The sequence below is a fragment of the Propithecus coquereli genome, unplaced genomic scaffold (genome assembly GCF_000956105.1).
Source record: "Propithecus coquereli isolate 6110/MARCELLA unplaced genomic scaffold, Pcoq_1.0 Scaffold213, whole genome shotgun sequence".
NCBI lineage: Eukaryota > Metazoa > Chordata > Mammalia > Primates > Indriidae > Propithecus > Propithecus coquereli.
Window position 1 is genome coordinate 1,488,842 of NW_012146412.1, and position 16,069 is coordinate 1,504,910.

General features: G+C 39.8%; 1 protein-coding gene across 1 annotated transcript in view; it reads right to left on the reverse strand.

The window, feature by feature from the left end:
* The window catches only part of WDR19 (WD repeat domain 19), a 71,722-nt gene extending 58,180 nt beyond the window's left edge, over window positions 1-13,542 (reverse strand). The window contains exons 1-6 of the mRNA XM_012644513.1: window positions 13,394-13,542; window positions 11,767-11,858; window positions 11,417-11,482; window positions 8,183-8,308; window positions 4,212-4,327; window positions 1,534-1,649 (exon numbers count right to left, since the gene is read on the reverse strand). Coding sequence (XP_012499967.1) covers window positions 1,534-1,649; window positions 4,212-4,327; window positions 8,183-8,308; window positions 11,417-11,482; window positions 11,767-11,858; window positions 13,394-13,399 — 522 coding nt within the window. The 5' untranslated portion in view covers window positions 13,400-13,542. The remainder of the gene's footprint in view (window positions 1-1,533; window positions 1,650-4,211; window positions 4,328-8,182; window positions 8,309-11,416; window positions 11,483-11,766; window positions 11,859-13,393) is intronic.
* Between the last annotated feature and the right edge of the window lie 2,527 nt (window positions 13,543-16,069).

Genomic DNA, 16,069 nt, shown 5'->3' on the forward strand with positions numbered 1-16,069 from the left:
CTTACTTCTGCCTAACTTTCAAAGCTTTCCAGATACAGGAACCAACTTCCTTCGTCAGCACTATTTTCTATAGATTCTTGATCAAAGCCCATACCTTTGATCAAGCCAGGCTTGAACAAGCCATGAACAAACTGTAAGTTTTTCCTTTTATCTTTGTTCATGCTCTTTTGCTTGGACTGACAGAGACTGCTAAATGCTTTGTATTATCTACTAAAACAAGTTTTAGCAGGGCACACGATCATCCAGGTAGACTACATTTGCAGAAGTTAGGGCAACCATGTGACTGTACGCTAGTCACATGATATGAATGGAAATAATAAATGCATCTTCCAAGTCATACGCATTACAAATTTCTTACATTCCACTTCTCTTTTCCCCGCCCTGGGCTGAAATGCAGATGTGATCCTGGTACACTAACTTCAACCATGCGGATGAAAGTACAACACTCTAGAAAACGGCAGAGTTGGAGGATGGAAGGAACCTAGGACTCTGTACAACTTTGTGAAGTAGAGGTACCTCGATGACCTGTCTACCTCTCTATTGTTACATGAGAAGGCGGAGGGCTGGGGGGAACCACGCAAACTATCGTATCCTTACAGCCCCTATGAGTCTCTCTGTTTCAGCAGTTTGGCCTATACCGACTGATTCAGATAGCCTTCTATCTTTTAAAGATTCACAATTCAGTTTTCACAGATCTCCTCCAACTCCCAATGCTATAGTATTTGTAAGCTGTACCACAAAATTTGACAATCATATAAGGCCATATGTGTTTTATAATGATTAGTAATGTCTTCTTAAGAGTAGAGTCCTATGATCAGTAGCCTCTAAGATAGCCTACCACCTGGTTTTTGCCTGTGTAATCCCTTCTCTGCCCCTCTGAGTGTGGGGTGGACCTTGTAACTCACTTCTGAAGGACAAAATGTGGCAAAAGTGATTCTAATTTAGGTTATGAAGAGACTCTGGCTTAAGTCTTGAATGACTGCTTTATTCTCTTGCCAGACGGTATGTTGTGAGGCACTCTATGGAGACATCCATGTGGCAAGGAAATGAGGAAGGCTTCTGGTGAATAGCTAGAGAGAAACTGAAGCCCTGAGTCTAACAACCTGTAAGGAGTTGAATCCTGTCAACAACCATGTGATTCAGCCTGGAAGCAGATTTTCCCCTAGTTAAGCCTTCAGATGAGACTGCAGCCCTATCTAACAACATGACTGCAGCCTTGAGAGAGACCTTGAGGCAGAGGCACTCAGATAAGCTGCATCTGGATTCTTCATTCACAAAACCTATGAAATTGTAAATGTCATTTTAAGCTGCTACATTTTTAGGTAATGTGCTATGCAGCAATAGATGACTAATACAGAGCCACATTTCATATTCCTTCTATAGTATATAGCACAGTGCGGTGTGCCCAGCAGGTATTCAAAGAATGTGTTAGTCAATGTTAGAGATTTTAAAATTTTATAGATTAGTTTGACAGACAAACTATTTTGGAGGAAAATTTGAATATAACAGACCAAAGAGATGTTACCATATTACCTGTCTTATCGTGTCACCTTCTTGATTACTAACTGTAATCATTTTATCTTCACCACCTAAAGCCAGCAGATTTTCTGTATTCCAACATCCACATGTGATTCTCTTAGTATGTTTTCCTGAAAGAGAGATGATTTTTGTACAGACACATGGATTTCTTTAAAAAACAAAAATAAAAAATCTGTGATGCCAATCTGCAAGTTTAGGTACTATATCATGGGATTAAATAGATAAGGAATTGAGAATCTCATCAAAGCAGTTAGCGTCTAAACAACTTTACTTAAAATAGTTTATTACCAAGTTGTCAATCAAGATAATGGTAAAAAAGGGCGATACTATATTCCAATTTTTTATGTGGATAGAAGCACAGGCCCTAACATAAAAAGATGTTCTGCTCCCGGACAAGGTTTGTCTGTTTACTATATAACCAAACCTATAATCATAATGTCTTCAGAGAAGTAAATCACAAAGCAATGAAGTTAACTTTACTTATATTCAGCTTCACGGTGTGACAGACCTTTGACACGGCAGATTTAACATTCATAGTTTCAACTGTTTACGTATAACTAAAAGACATAATAGTCTGTGATAATACTGATGTGCAAATATGAATGTACCCTAGTGAGACTTGTGTTAAGAACCGAGTAATTTAGCTAGTGGGTCTCTAAAAAACTGGCCAGGAAGCTTTTTTTTTTTTTTTTGAGACAAGGTCTTGCTCTGTCACCCAGGCTGTAGTATAGTGGTGTCATCATAGCTCACCACAGCCTCAAACTCTTGGGCTCAAGTGATCCTCCTGCCTCAGCCTCCCAAGTAGCTGGGGCTACAGGTGCACGCCACCACACCCAGCTAATTTTTTCTATTTTTTGTAGAGATGTGGTGTTGCTATGTTGCCCGGGCTGGTCTCAAACTCCTGGCCTCAAGTGATCCTCCTGCCTCAGCCTCCTAAAGTGCTGGGATTATAGGGGTGAGCCACCACACTCAGCCATAAAGCTTTTTCACTGAGTATTCCAGTTAGTACAAAAACTACATTTTTGGGGCAAATCATGTGCTAGACACTGGCATTTGTGAAGGTGTGAGATAGGTAAATTCGAGAGCCCCGAGGTTACCTGTATTAGCAAGAGTGGTTAAGTGTGCAGATTCTGGAGCCAGGCGGCCTCGCTTTGAATCTTGGCCCCACTACTTACTGCAAACCCTGGTAAGTTACTTAACCTTTCTATTCCTCACTCCATCTATAAACTGGGGATAATAGTAGGACCTGTCTCATAGGGTTGGGGATCAAATAAATGAACATACTTACAAGAGTACCAGACACACAGAAAGTGCTATATAACTGTTATCTATTTTAGCTGTTCTTGCTCATTTTCTTTGTACCCTTTATAGAACCTAATATAGTACCTATACAGAAAGCAGGTAATAAATAAATGGTTAAGTGAGTGGACCTTGAGGCAAGCATTTCCCGGGTGTTAGAGGCTCAGCAAGAAGGATAGTCTGGCTGCAGCAGAGAAAGAGAGGAGAGAAGAGAAGAGATGAGATGAGAGAGGTAACAGAGGCCAGATCATGGAGGGTTGGCTGACCACTGTAAGGCTTTTGGCTTTGATTCTGGTGAGATGGAAAGTCATTGAAGAGTTCTGAGCAGAGGGCTCATTCTGGCCTGTAGATTGACAATATTCTGTATGGGATGAGAGTTGCAACAGGGAGACTAGTTAAGAGGAGACTGCAGAAATTCAGGTGGAAAATGTGAAAATGAATGCACCATGGTGCTAGCAGTTGAGGTAGAAAGACAGGCTGGATTCTGGAGATATGTGGAGGTAGAACGTATAAGATTTTCAGACAAACTACACATGGAGAGTATGAGAAAGAGAAGAGTCAAGGATGGCGCTAAAGTATGGCATAAAGATTTGGAAGTATGAGATGTCATTAATGGCACGAGGGAATTTAATTGGTAATGGTAAGAGGGAGTTTAATTCCTTTATTAGCAGTAAGTTACATTTTTTCTGGCCACCTGGATGTAATTAAGCCCACTAGTTCCACTATTCATAAGCATGATGTTGCAATGATCGAAAAGAACTGATATTTCTTCCTGAGTATTCAGAGGGCAGATGCCCACTGACCAGAGGTTGGGGGAATCTAAGAGCTGAAACAAAGTTAAACAAGGAACAAAACACTCTCTAGCTGCATACCTAGGCAACTAGAACTCACAGTGCACATCTAGATTCAACAAGTGTTTGAAGAGACTGAGGGGTTAGAATTAGGAATATGGATATATTCTATCTAAGCAGTCACCAAATACTTCAATCTACCTACTATGTAGACTAAAATTATCACATATTGCAACATAACTAAATTAACTAAAATTAATAAGTAAAATTAACATGTATTCTCAATGAGCTATTCCAGAAACACAATCTGGGTGAGAAAGAGACAAATGGAAGCCATGCTATTAACATCCCGATGCCCAAAGGCACAGCTGACCTTAACTCAATCTATTCTAGGTACCCTGGGAAATTCTTAGCAAACAATGAAGACGGATCTTCTTGTTTAGCTAGATGTAAGACTTGGGGATGTAGGGGTGTGGTAATACTATAAAATTTCCCTTGTAATCTCAGGGAAATTCGAGGCAGCAGAATTTACATTTAGGAAAAGCATCTCAAATATTTAGCAGTGTTTCAGCTATCACCTACCAAGGACAGGAATCTTTCGAGATGTCTGACGATTATAAATAAGCAAATTTCCTTTAATGGTTCCAACAGCCAGGAAACTTCCAATTTTTGACCAAAGAAGGAAAGACATTTGATCCCTGTAACATTAAGATATAAATTACTCAACAATTTACAATCATAACCTCTAAATAGTCCTTTAAAAAAGTACTTCATGAATAATTTTAACATCTACTTAGAAGGTGAAGCACAAAATTACAACTTAATGCTACAAAGACTAAGTGCTAAAGACATTTTAGAGATGCTATAAGATGATCTTAGGGCCAGTTAGACTCAAAATACAAATGTATAATGCATACAGACTTCAATTCAGTTGATAAAACCTCAAATTTCATGAGATGACTCATGAGATTATGAGATATTAATTAATTTGTCTATTAATGATAGCTTTTTTTTTTCCTTTTTCTCCCTCAGAGACAGGGCCTAACTCTGTCTTCCATGCTGGAGTGGAGTGGCATGATCATAGTTCACTGCAGCCTCAAATTCCTGGGTGCAAGTGATCCTCCGGCATAGCTACGACTACAGGCGAGCCACCACACCCAGCTAATTGCTCATTTTTTTTTTCTGTAGAGATAGGGGTCTCACTATGTTGCCCAGGCTGGTCTCAAACTCCTGGCCTCAAGCAATCCTCCTACCTCAGCCTCCCAAAGTGCTGGGATTACAGGCATGAACCACCTGACAGTAAACTCTGGGGGTGGCACTCAGCTACCTGTGCTTTAATAAGCCCTCCAGGTGGCTGTGATGCAGCTGAACTTTGAGCACCACTGACAGATCATGCTACTATTTTCAGAAAGACTGCTTCCAGAAATGTTGAGGGTAGTAATAAAAGGACAAAAGAGTAAGCTTAAAGAGGCCTCCTATTTAAATTAGGAGAATTTGAGGATTAAAAATTACATACTTAATTGACACAAGTTTGTGAAAGGGAGTAAAACCACGAAGATATTTGGAAGAGAAATTTAAAGTATACGAAAGGTTAGTTGTAATAACAGGAGAATATAATAAAATGTTTAGTTAATAATTTTAGTAAGGGAGTATTAACATACCAGGCTTCTAGGTTCTTCTATTAAGTATATATTTTGCAAAGGATAAATATGCATTGTTCTCTTTTTTACTTGTTTAAGTAGGTGTAAGAGCCATGATAATGTGCCTCTCAGATCGGTGCAGAGTATAACTGACCAAGGGCCCCAGCTACTAGGCACTGGAACCCATCACCTCAAAGAGCTGGGCGCCAGATCCTTCCATGGACTACTCCCAACGGCTGAGCAAGAGAAGGATACTGTGAAGGCCCATTCCTGGGCAGAACTCCTTTCACAGGTAACTTAGGCTAAAAGCCTCCCCACAGGCCTAGCTGAACTTTCTTAATTAGAACTATGCTGCAGTTGAAGATGTTTCTACCCAATCTTGCCTTTTTCTTTCTCTCTTTCCTAAGGGACAGATATGCTCTGGGATCTGACAGCTCTTCCAGTCTCTTCTTCCCCCTTCTGTTTTCCTTCACAGGCATTTTCTGTAATAAATCTCTTACACATTTAATTCTTTCTTGGAGTCTGCTTCTCAGAAAATATCAATAAAAAGAATTGTGCACGAGCCAAATAGTACCAAAGAAAAGAGGAACTGTATAACAAGAACAATGTCTGAGCAACAGTGGTAATATATAATAAGCATAGTATTAGAGCATTCAATAGTTTATCATTACTATTATCATCACACACCAACCAACAGAAAGAGGGTTAATAGTACATTCCAAGAAGATCAAGTAACCAAATGTCCTCAAAAGAAGAGCTAACTCAACAGACTCCATCCCTCTTAGGAGATAAGGCCTCTAGAAGATCCTACAAATTATAATTAGATACTAAAGCATTCATAAGTTTCCAAAAAAGCTAACAGATCAGGCCAATGTATAATAAATAGTCACATGTATCTTTGGCCAAGCAAAACTTACAGAATACATCATTCTAGGGAATGCGCAGGCTACAAAAAATTGCAACCTATGTGAAAGGCATGGGCTTAAAAGAGTCTAATACTACAACTGAAGGTCAATTAAAAAAGAGGCTGAGTAGGATGACTAATACTCAGATCTGAATTGCCTTGGGAGAAGCACCATGGCCTGTGATTCAACCAAGAATGAACTGATTGATGAACCGGATGTTATATATAGCGTGTTCTCTGGAAAGACTGCTATATTCCAGTTACATAACTAAATGATCACTCCTGTTAAGCATAGGCAGGATCAGAGCAAATACTGTTATAAACCTAAAATGGCAGAAAAACCTACAGTAAAAATGAAGAAATGGACTAAACTCATTAATATTTTTATTTAAGTGGCACCATTGTGAGTTTTGTACTAATCAGATACATTTTGTACACTATTTAAGGTATTTGAAGTGCTCAACAGAGTCAATTCAGGATAAATTTATAAATGAAATCTAAATTGTTTAAGAGCATTTAAGTTTGCAAAATAAAAATATTTTTAAAAAATTGACATTCAAAGTTTTATTAACTGTCTTAGCATAATAGATTGACCTTTAAATAAAACAAACAGTAGCAGGTATGCCTTTGTATACACAAAAGTCCTTTAGCCATTACTTATTGATAGCAATGGTAAAATACCATTAATTTTATCTTAAAGGACAATTACAGCATCATCTACCATTTACTCGAGTCTTAAATTTCATGCCTGGCCACGACATGCGTTTAAACATCACAACAACCCTAACGTGATGTGGGAAAATGGACTCTGTGGGAAGACAGGCAGCTGGAGGCAGAGATTACCAGTTAGAAACACCTGGGGATTAATTATGCTTTTTTTTTTTTTTTTTCCAATGAGAATGTGGTCTCCCTGATGCTGAATTTGGTTCAAGAATCAGTTTTGACATTTATAAATATTCCCTTAAATGGAAGCACAGAGTGTGTAAAGTCTTCCTGAAAAGTGACATAAACCCTAAGTGTAAAAGGATATAGCAAGAAATGAAGGTTCTTATATCTAGGAAGACTTTATGTTGGGCAGTTTCTTCTGCAGCTATGTGGCCTGAGAGTCACTTTAGAGGGTCAAACAGTACACTAGGTTATATCTACATAGCCACCTTGCAACATCTGGGTTCAGTTATTCCTTAGTAAATAATCTTACAGTGTGTGGTGAGATCTCTTCCTACCCACCTGCAGGCCACATCAAGCCATGAAGCAGACATTATTATACTCATTTCATATAGATGAAGAAATTGAGGCTCAAAGAAAAGTTAAGCGACTTGTCCAAGGTCAAAGCGACAATGTTGTAGTTGTCAATACTGACAAGGTTTTCTTTTCCATAAGGTAAAATGGTTTCTATCTGAGTACAGATCTGTAATTTATTCTGTCTGCCCATTTTTTTTCTACTTGGGAAGTGCTCCACCCTTCACCCTTCCCTTCACCTAGGACTAACAATCCCATGGCCCTACATACTCCACTCAGGTACTTTTTAAGGAACTGAATGGGCACTGGTGATATAAAAGGACATGTTCTTTCCTCAGGCATGACTTGCTGTGAAGAATGATATAAGCCAACAGCTGCCAGTAGCCATGGTGAGAGTCTTAAAATGACGTCAATACAGAGAAAAGAAGAGCAGAGATGGAGAGAGAATTGATTGTATCATTAGAACTCTTAGATCCGGCCATGCCCTATGATCAATCCCATCTCCAGATTTTCCCATATATATTGTCTCATCACTGCACCTCTTAGTTTGTTCCATTGAAAGCAGCTTTTTGAAGCTATTGATATTTCACAATTATAACAACTTCATTCTAATGAGAGAAGATTAGTAGGATTATGTATAATAACAAACTTTCTTTTATAGATAATAAATCATTGATATATCTTTAAAATGAAAGTAGCTAAGAATTGTTAGCATCTAACCTACAAATAATGTTTCTAAGTCAAGTTCTAAAAAACAAAGTTATGCTTACCTCATGCCACTGTCTAACTGGCTGGTTTTATTTGTGTTGGCATCCCACAGATAAACGCAACTAGATTTCTCAGCAATCACTGCTAGGATATCTCCATCCTTATCCCAATCCATGGCAACACAGTTACTTTTTAAAAAGAGAGCAAAACATCATTATACAAAAAACAAGCACCACATGTACTCACCATCAAATTGGTATTAACTGATCAACACATAAGTGTACATATAAGAGTAACATCTATTGGATGTCGGGCAGGAGGGAGGGGGGAGGCGGGAGGGGGGAGAAGAGGACGGGTATTTGCATACACAGAGTGCAATGTGTACCATCCAAGGGATGGGCACACTTGAAACTCGGACTTGGGGAGGCAAGGGCAACATACATAACCTAAACATCTGTGCCCCCATAATATGCTGAAATAAAAAACAAAACAAAAAAAACAAAACAAAACATCATTATACAGTTTCTAAAAGTAGGAGAGAAACTTAAATATTCATCTCTTTGTGGTTTTTGTATACAACAAGACTATTCAATCTATTTTGGATAATTAACTCTCTAAAATGAGAAATACAACTCACTATTCACCCCTTGGGTAATACTAACTTCAATTTTTTGTTGTTGAGGGGATGGTGAAATTTTAAATTCTATTTTTAATACCATTTTCATATGCTATATTAAATATTAAATATGATTATACTTCAGTTAGATTTTCTTGCATCCTGTAAAGAACCTAGCTTTGATAAAAAAAATCCATCAAGAACATCTACAACCAAATCAAGAGGTAATTGGTACAATCAAGTTTTGAAAGGTTATTTCAGACTTACAGAGAGGAAAAGAAGGTACTGATAAGAAACAAAGTTATAGCTAGATAAATTGACTATAAAAACTGATTCAGAGGCTGGGTACATGGTTCATGCTTATAATCCTACCACTTTGGGAGGCCCAGGTGAGAGGAACACTTGAGGCCAGGAGTTTGAGACCAGCCTGGGCAATACCCAGATCTTGTCTCTACAAAAAAATGAAAAATTAGCTGAGCCTGGTGGTGCCCATCTGTAGTCCTAGCTACTTGGGAGGCTGAGGCAGGAGGATTGCTTGTGTCCAGGAGTTTGAGGTTGCTGTGAGCTATGATGACGCCACTGCACTCCAGCCAGGGAGACAAGACTTTGTCTCAAAAAACAGAACAAAACAAAACAAAACAAAAACCTGATTAAGGCTGGGTAGATTTATGATTGAAAACGATGGAAAGACTGAATACTGAACTGGTGAATAAGAAATGTTATTTTTGGCCAGGTGCGGTGACTCACGCCTGTAATCCTAGCACCATGAGAGACCGAGGCAGGAGGACAGCTTGAGCTTAGGAGTTCAAGATGAGCCTGAGCAAGAGTGAGACCCCATTTCCACTAAAAAAAATAGAAAAATCAGCTGGGTGCAGTGGTGCACACTTGTAGTCCCAGCTACTCGGTAGGCTGAGGCAGGAGGATCGCTTGAGCCCAGGAATTTGAGGTTGCTGTGAGTTATGATGACACCACTGCACTCTAGCCAGGGCCAGAAAGTGAGACTTTGTCTCAAAAAACAATCAACCAGAAATGTTATTTTCATTTTATATCTTGATGGAATAAGGGTGATCAATTAAGGTAACAACATAGTTATAAATCGGAAATGCTCTATTTAACATGATTCTTGCTGTTTAACCTTATTCCAAAATGTTTATTATAAAAACTTTAAAATTTCTGAAAGCCTTAAAAGATCGAACTTTTCTTCTGTGATGCTATTTTTCGTTTTGAGACTCTTTCTTCTTGGGTATTGGCCAACCCATACTTTGACTTACACTTAAGATAGTTGGGAATTACTTAAATTATTTTATTTTTCAAACTGTTAAAATGTGTTATGGGATCTCAGAGATTTGGGGGGTATGGAAGAAGGAAGCTTTCAAATTGTTGATGAAATCATCTGCCAATTACAGGCCAGGCATGATGGCTCACGCCTATAATCCCAGCACTTTGGGAATTGGGAGGGTCACTTAAGGCCAGGAGTTTGATACCAGTCTGAGCAACATAGACCCATCTCTACAAAAAAATAAGAAAAATTAGTCAGGTGGCATGCACCTGTAGTCCTGACTAGTTGGGAGGTCTGAGGCCAAAGGATTGCTTGAGCCCAGGAGTTTGAGGCTGCAGCGAGCTATGATCGCATCACTGCACTCCAGCCTGGGTAATAGAGACCCTATCTCATAAAACAAAACAAAACAAAACAACCATCTGCCAATTAGAGACTGAATATATAATAGCATTTTATTTACCTGGGAATCCCTTGTCAGTCAAATTCAACTACTGTAAATATAGCAAAAGAATTCAGAAGACATGAGGCCATTATGTAACTGAAGTAGATGTCATAGAGATCACGCAATAAAGTTCATGCAATTTACTCAAAGAAGTTTTTTACTGAGTACCTTCTTGTTTTATTTTACATATAACTATTTTGACTTCTGTTTCTGGGAATACAGAAACCAGAAGCAACAATTAAGATCAACAGAAAATGGCAAAATCGTGACATTAGGTGGTTGGTGCACCTAATGGAGGTGTGAAAGGCTGTTAGAGACTGACAGAAGTAAACAACTTGATTTGCAAGAGTTGCCAATGAAGTACAGAAAACAGACATGAATTTAAAAAACACAGCAGCATAAGGCCATTTAGATGACAGAGTCTACACATCTTATTAATAATAACCAACTGAGACTGTCAGTAGAATAACTAATACAGGTAATGATACTGAATCATTAAAAATGTTTAAATTATGCTTAGTGTTATCTAGAATGAGTTCATGAAAACGGAAAAAATAAAGTCTTTATCCTTTAAGAAGGATGTGGAAAGAATTTTCCAATGAGTCATTAGAGGAGAAATACTAAAGTAGATATAGGCTTACCTTATCTGCCTGTACACTAAGGCTTGTTTATAATTAAATAAGAATTCTTTCATATGGACTCATTTATAATCCTGCCTTAAAGTTTCCCTGTGAATATATGGGTGTTTATAGATATAAACTAATTCATATGGTATATCTCTACATATTTCATAACTACTTATGGCATAAAAAAACAAATCCCTTTGAAATTGGAAGAAGCAAAAGAGGAGATATGGATTATAGGTAAGTTACAAAATTCTATCTGATTATAATTTAAGACAGTACTTTATCTTTTAAGCAACAAAGCTTGAAAAGTTTTTGATCTACTTCTTTACTTACCCAGGTAAGCTAATTTCACTTCTTTTTTGACCATGGCGATCAAAGATTTTCACAATATAATCAGCTCTAAAAGCAATTAGAATATAAAGATATGATTTAAATATGCCTTTTATTTATCTACACATATAAAGCTGCCACTCAAGTAATCTCAGTATTCTCTCCTGATAGTTTCATAATTTGTATCTGAAAAGTTATTACCAGGGAAAAGGTTCTATATAAACTGTGATGTTAATGGAGATGAATGTATTCCTTTTCCCACCATGCAACTGTTATCCAAGAACTTCTGTTAAATAGATGGTGTGGTCATATGGACATACAACCATTACTTACAACATTCACTGGTTTCTTACCCTGTTATTGCAAGGTAGTTTCCTGATGTTTTTTGCCAGGTAAACTGTATTGGTGTGCCAAGCCAAGTCTTTTCTAGCACTGAGAAAACACGCTAAAAAATAAACACAATTTTTTATATTTTCAAAACATACAATCAAAGGTTGGTCAGAAAAGATGTCTAAACATGATCATGAAAACAAGAGGATTCAAGATGGTGAAGGGCTTATGTTAGAACTTATCCAAAAGAGGCTGACAATAAACAAAACAAAATCAACCAGCCAGGTATAATGGCTTGTGCCTGTAATCTCAGTACTTCGGGAGGCCAAGGTGGGACGATTGCTTGAGGCCAGGAGTTTGAGACCAGCCTGGGCAACATAGTGAAACTCTGTCACTACACAGGTGCATTCAGGTTTGTAGAGCATGAAGACACTCATGAAGAAGAAAGAAATTTAAAAGTATCTTACTTTTGCAATTTTGTGACCACATCATCCTGGAACTGCTTCATGCAAATAAAAAGTCCTTAAACTTGAATTTCATTTACCTTCACGGCACGATCTTACATATTCTTCTTCAATGGAGCTCCACAGATGCTTCATATATATACAGTGCAGAGGAAAAAGTGCTAGCTTCACAACCACAAAACCAAGATTTAAATTTAAAAAATTTTTATTTTATAGAAATGTATCCAACCCAGGCAGGAAGAGAGCCAGCCATCCCTTCCTAGAAAGATTTAAATTTTGTTTGTCACTTATTACTTGTAGGGCTTTAAGTCGCTTAAATTGCATCAAGCATAGAATTCTCAAGCGTAAATCAAGAATAATATCTCCTCACTTCTAATACATCAAAAATTGGGAAGAGCTTTAGAAATGTGAGTTATGATTACCGGTCTGTCGATTCCAATTTTCACACTAATAGCCACAAAGCAGCATTAGGGCGTCTAACATAATATTAAAAGCGAGCCTTCCATTTCTTCGCCAGGGCAGCGCGGGGGAGGGGAGGGGAGTACTGCTGTGCAAAGCAGACAGCGGGGTCTGGGAGAAGCCCGGGCCTAGAAACCGAGCGCGCAGATGACGCGCGTGAACGTGACACCTGCGTGTGCAGGTTTCTCCCTGAATGACGTACACTCGCTACCAGGGGATCCGTAAATTGGACCAGTCACAGGCAATGCAATTTGAAATGATTCTTTCGGAGGTCTTTCATTCTTTATAGGACGGTGGGCAAGCTGCGCGGCTTGCCGAGGGTTTAGCCCAGAGAAATGAGGCAGCTCGTGACACCGACCAAGTCAGCTTCACCACGACCCTCCAAAGGCGTTCACACGACCCGTTCTTTCCGCGTGCGAAGTTCGGTGTCTTCAGATCCGGTCCGCTATGCCCGGCCGTGGCGGGGATCCCTCTTCCCGCACCGCTTCTACTCCGCTGGCGAGCCCAGAAACGTGAGGCCTTCCTCTCCGCCCTCCTGTTTTCTTTGCCCCTCGTTCCCTCGACTTCGCACCGGCCCTCCCCGCTCACCCCGCTCTCTTGCCCGCCCCTCACGCACTCGGGAGGAGGGAGGGGGGCACAGACCCCCTTTTCAAAGCGACCCTCAGCGGGCTGAGGGAAGGGACAGCGGTCGTGTCTTCCCGCCCCCGGGGATTTGTAAGTTATTTACCTTCATCTCAAGGCGCGAGCGGCCGTGCGATCTAGTAAATGCGCAGGCGCACCCGGTCGCCTCCGCGAAGGCTACGGCGTTCCCGTCACCCAGGAGACCGCGCGAGTGGCGTCCAATCAGCGAGCGCCAGCTGAAGGGCGGTGCCTCGGCAAGGGAGGATGGAAAGAGTGTGGTGGGATCACGTGACGCTGGCGGAGCCAAGCTCCAGGAAGTTGGGCGTCGCGAGGTCTTGCGGAGCCTCGGCTTCCTCTGATTGGGTGAGACACGGAGACTTGTCCGGGAGAGGCGGGCTCTGCGAGCCCTGAAAGGCGCATGCGTAAATTTTGGTCCGCGGCTCTTGGTGGCTAAAGGGGGCGCTGAGAAGTTCTAGGGAGAAAAGTCGCAGCGTGTTGGGTAAAAAGAAGCAGGAATTGGCTCATGGGCCCAGTGCTGCTACACAGCTCACACGGAGAGGGCTTGGATGAGCTGATGTATCATCATTTTTTCCTCCAGGTTTCTGGGCTCGAAGGGATGAGGTGTGAGAGGTACAGTAGTCCTTTAAAGGTAGTTTTTTGTTTTTGTTTTGTTTTTTGTTTTTTAAGTTCAACAAAACAGGCCAGTTAACGTGGGCAGGAGAAATGAACTCTAACAGCTTCCCTTTAGAGTCTGGACCTGGTAACTTTTCCCCTAGTATTATGCCCTGCGATTTAGTATTTGTTCTTCATTATTTACAGTATGAAAATGCCCACGTGTCTGAAAGTGTTGGAATAATCCACCTTTCGCTTTTCTCCCCCTCATCCTCCACATCTGGTGATTGGTTTAGGAAAATTAAATAATAATTTTAAATAACTAATGATGGACGTTTGCAGATTCTTAGGGTGCTGTTGCTTTGCACTGGATTTTCAGTTATGTTAATTCCTTAAATTTTTACTGAAAGATTCATCTGCTGGAAAAGTAACCATTTTGAAATATGCCAGAGCATTCAGTTCCTAACAAGGCCTGCCCTCAGGAGGAAGTATTTTACAAAGCCTAATCTGCTGGGATTTTATCAGAGCCTAACCTACCTAGGGAAAGGAAAATAGCCAACTCTGCCTCCTCTTAACCATCCTGGCCCACTTTAGCATGGGAGACTGAGAAGTATTGAAGTTCACCAGCTAGGAACACAGGCTCAAAGGACTGAGACCTAACTACAAGACTGTATAACACTTGACCTACCTGCACACCTCGCCACACACGACTAAAAGCCTACTTACAGCATTCCTTTTACCTAATACATCATGTCTGGTGTCTTAGTTCATTTTCTGTTGCTAATAACAGACTACCTGAAACTCGGTAATTTGTAAAGAAAAGGAATTTGTATTTTACAGTTATGGAGACTGAGAAGTCCGAGGTCAAGCATCTGGCAAGATCCTTTTTGCTAGTGAGGACTCCCTGAAGAGTGGTGAGGGAACTGAGCATGCTAATATGCTAGCTCAGGTCTGTCTTCCTCTTCTTAGAAAGCCACTGGTTCCACTCCCATGATAACCCATTAATCCATTATCCCATTTAAACCATGACTCCATGAAAGAATTGATCTATTTATGAAGGTAGAGAGCCTGCAGAATCATTCACCTCTTAAAAGCCCCACCTCTCAATACTGTCACATTGGGATTAAGTTTCAACATAAGTTTGGGAGGACACATTCGGACCATAGCATCCAGATTTTAACAAAAAAATTACACGGCATACTAAAGGGTAAAAAACAGTCTGGAGAGACTGAACAAGCCTCAGAAATAGTCATATATGGCAGGAATATTGGAATTATCAGACCAGGAATGTTTTAAAACGGAGATGTTACACACCTGGTTAATTAAGGCTAATGGCTTTAATGGAAAAAGTAGAGAACATGCAAGAACAAGTGGGTAATGTAAGCACAGAGATGAAAATTGTAAGAATCGAAAAATACTAGAGATCAAAACACACTAACAAATGAAGAATGCCTGTGATGGCTTCATTAGTAGACTGAATATGGCTGAGGAAAGAGTCTAAGCTTGAGGATGTGACAATGGAAATTGCCAAAAGTGAAAAGCAGAGGAAAAATACGCAAAAAACAGAGTATGTAAGAACTGTGGGACAACTATTATACTAAAGATGTGACATATACACGCAATGGGGATGCCCAAGTGAGAACAAAAGGACTGGAAGCAGTATTTCAAGCAATAATGACTGAGAATTTCCTCAGATTAGTGTTAGACGAAAACCCACTGAGACACAAAGCTAAGAACACCAAACAGGAAAAATGCCCAAGAAACTATACCTGGGCATATCATATTTAAGCTTCAGAAAAATCAAAGATAAAAATATATTGAAAGAAGCCAGGTGGGGAGGGATGGGAGACTTACATATAGAGGAGCTAAGATAAGAATTACATTGAATTCTTCTCAGAAACCATAAAAGCAAGAAGAGAGTGGAGTAAAATATTTAAAGTGTTGAGATTTAAAAACAAAAACAGAACAAACAAAAAAACCACACACCAACCTAGTATTCTGTGCCCTGTGAAACCATCCTTCAAAAGTGAAGGAGAGGCCAGGCATGGTGGCTCATGTCTATAATCCCAGCACTTTGGGGGGCCAAGGCAAGAGGACTGCTTGAGGCTAGGAGTTCAAGACCAGCCTGGGCAATAGTAAGAGCCCATCTCTATAAAAACATTTAAAAAAT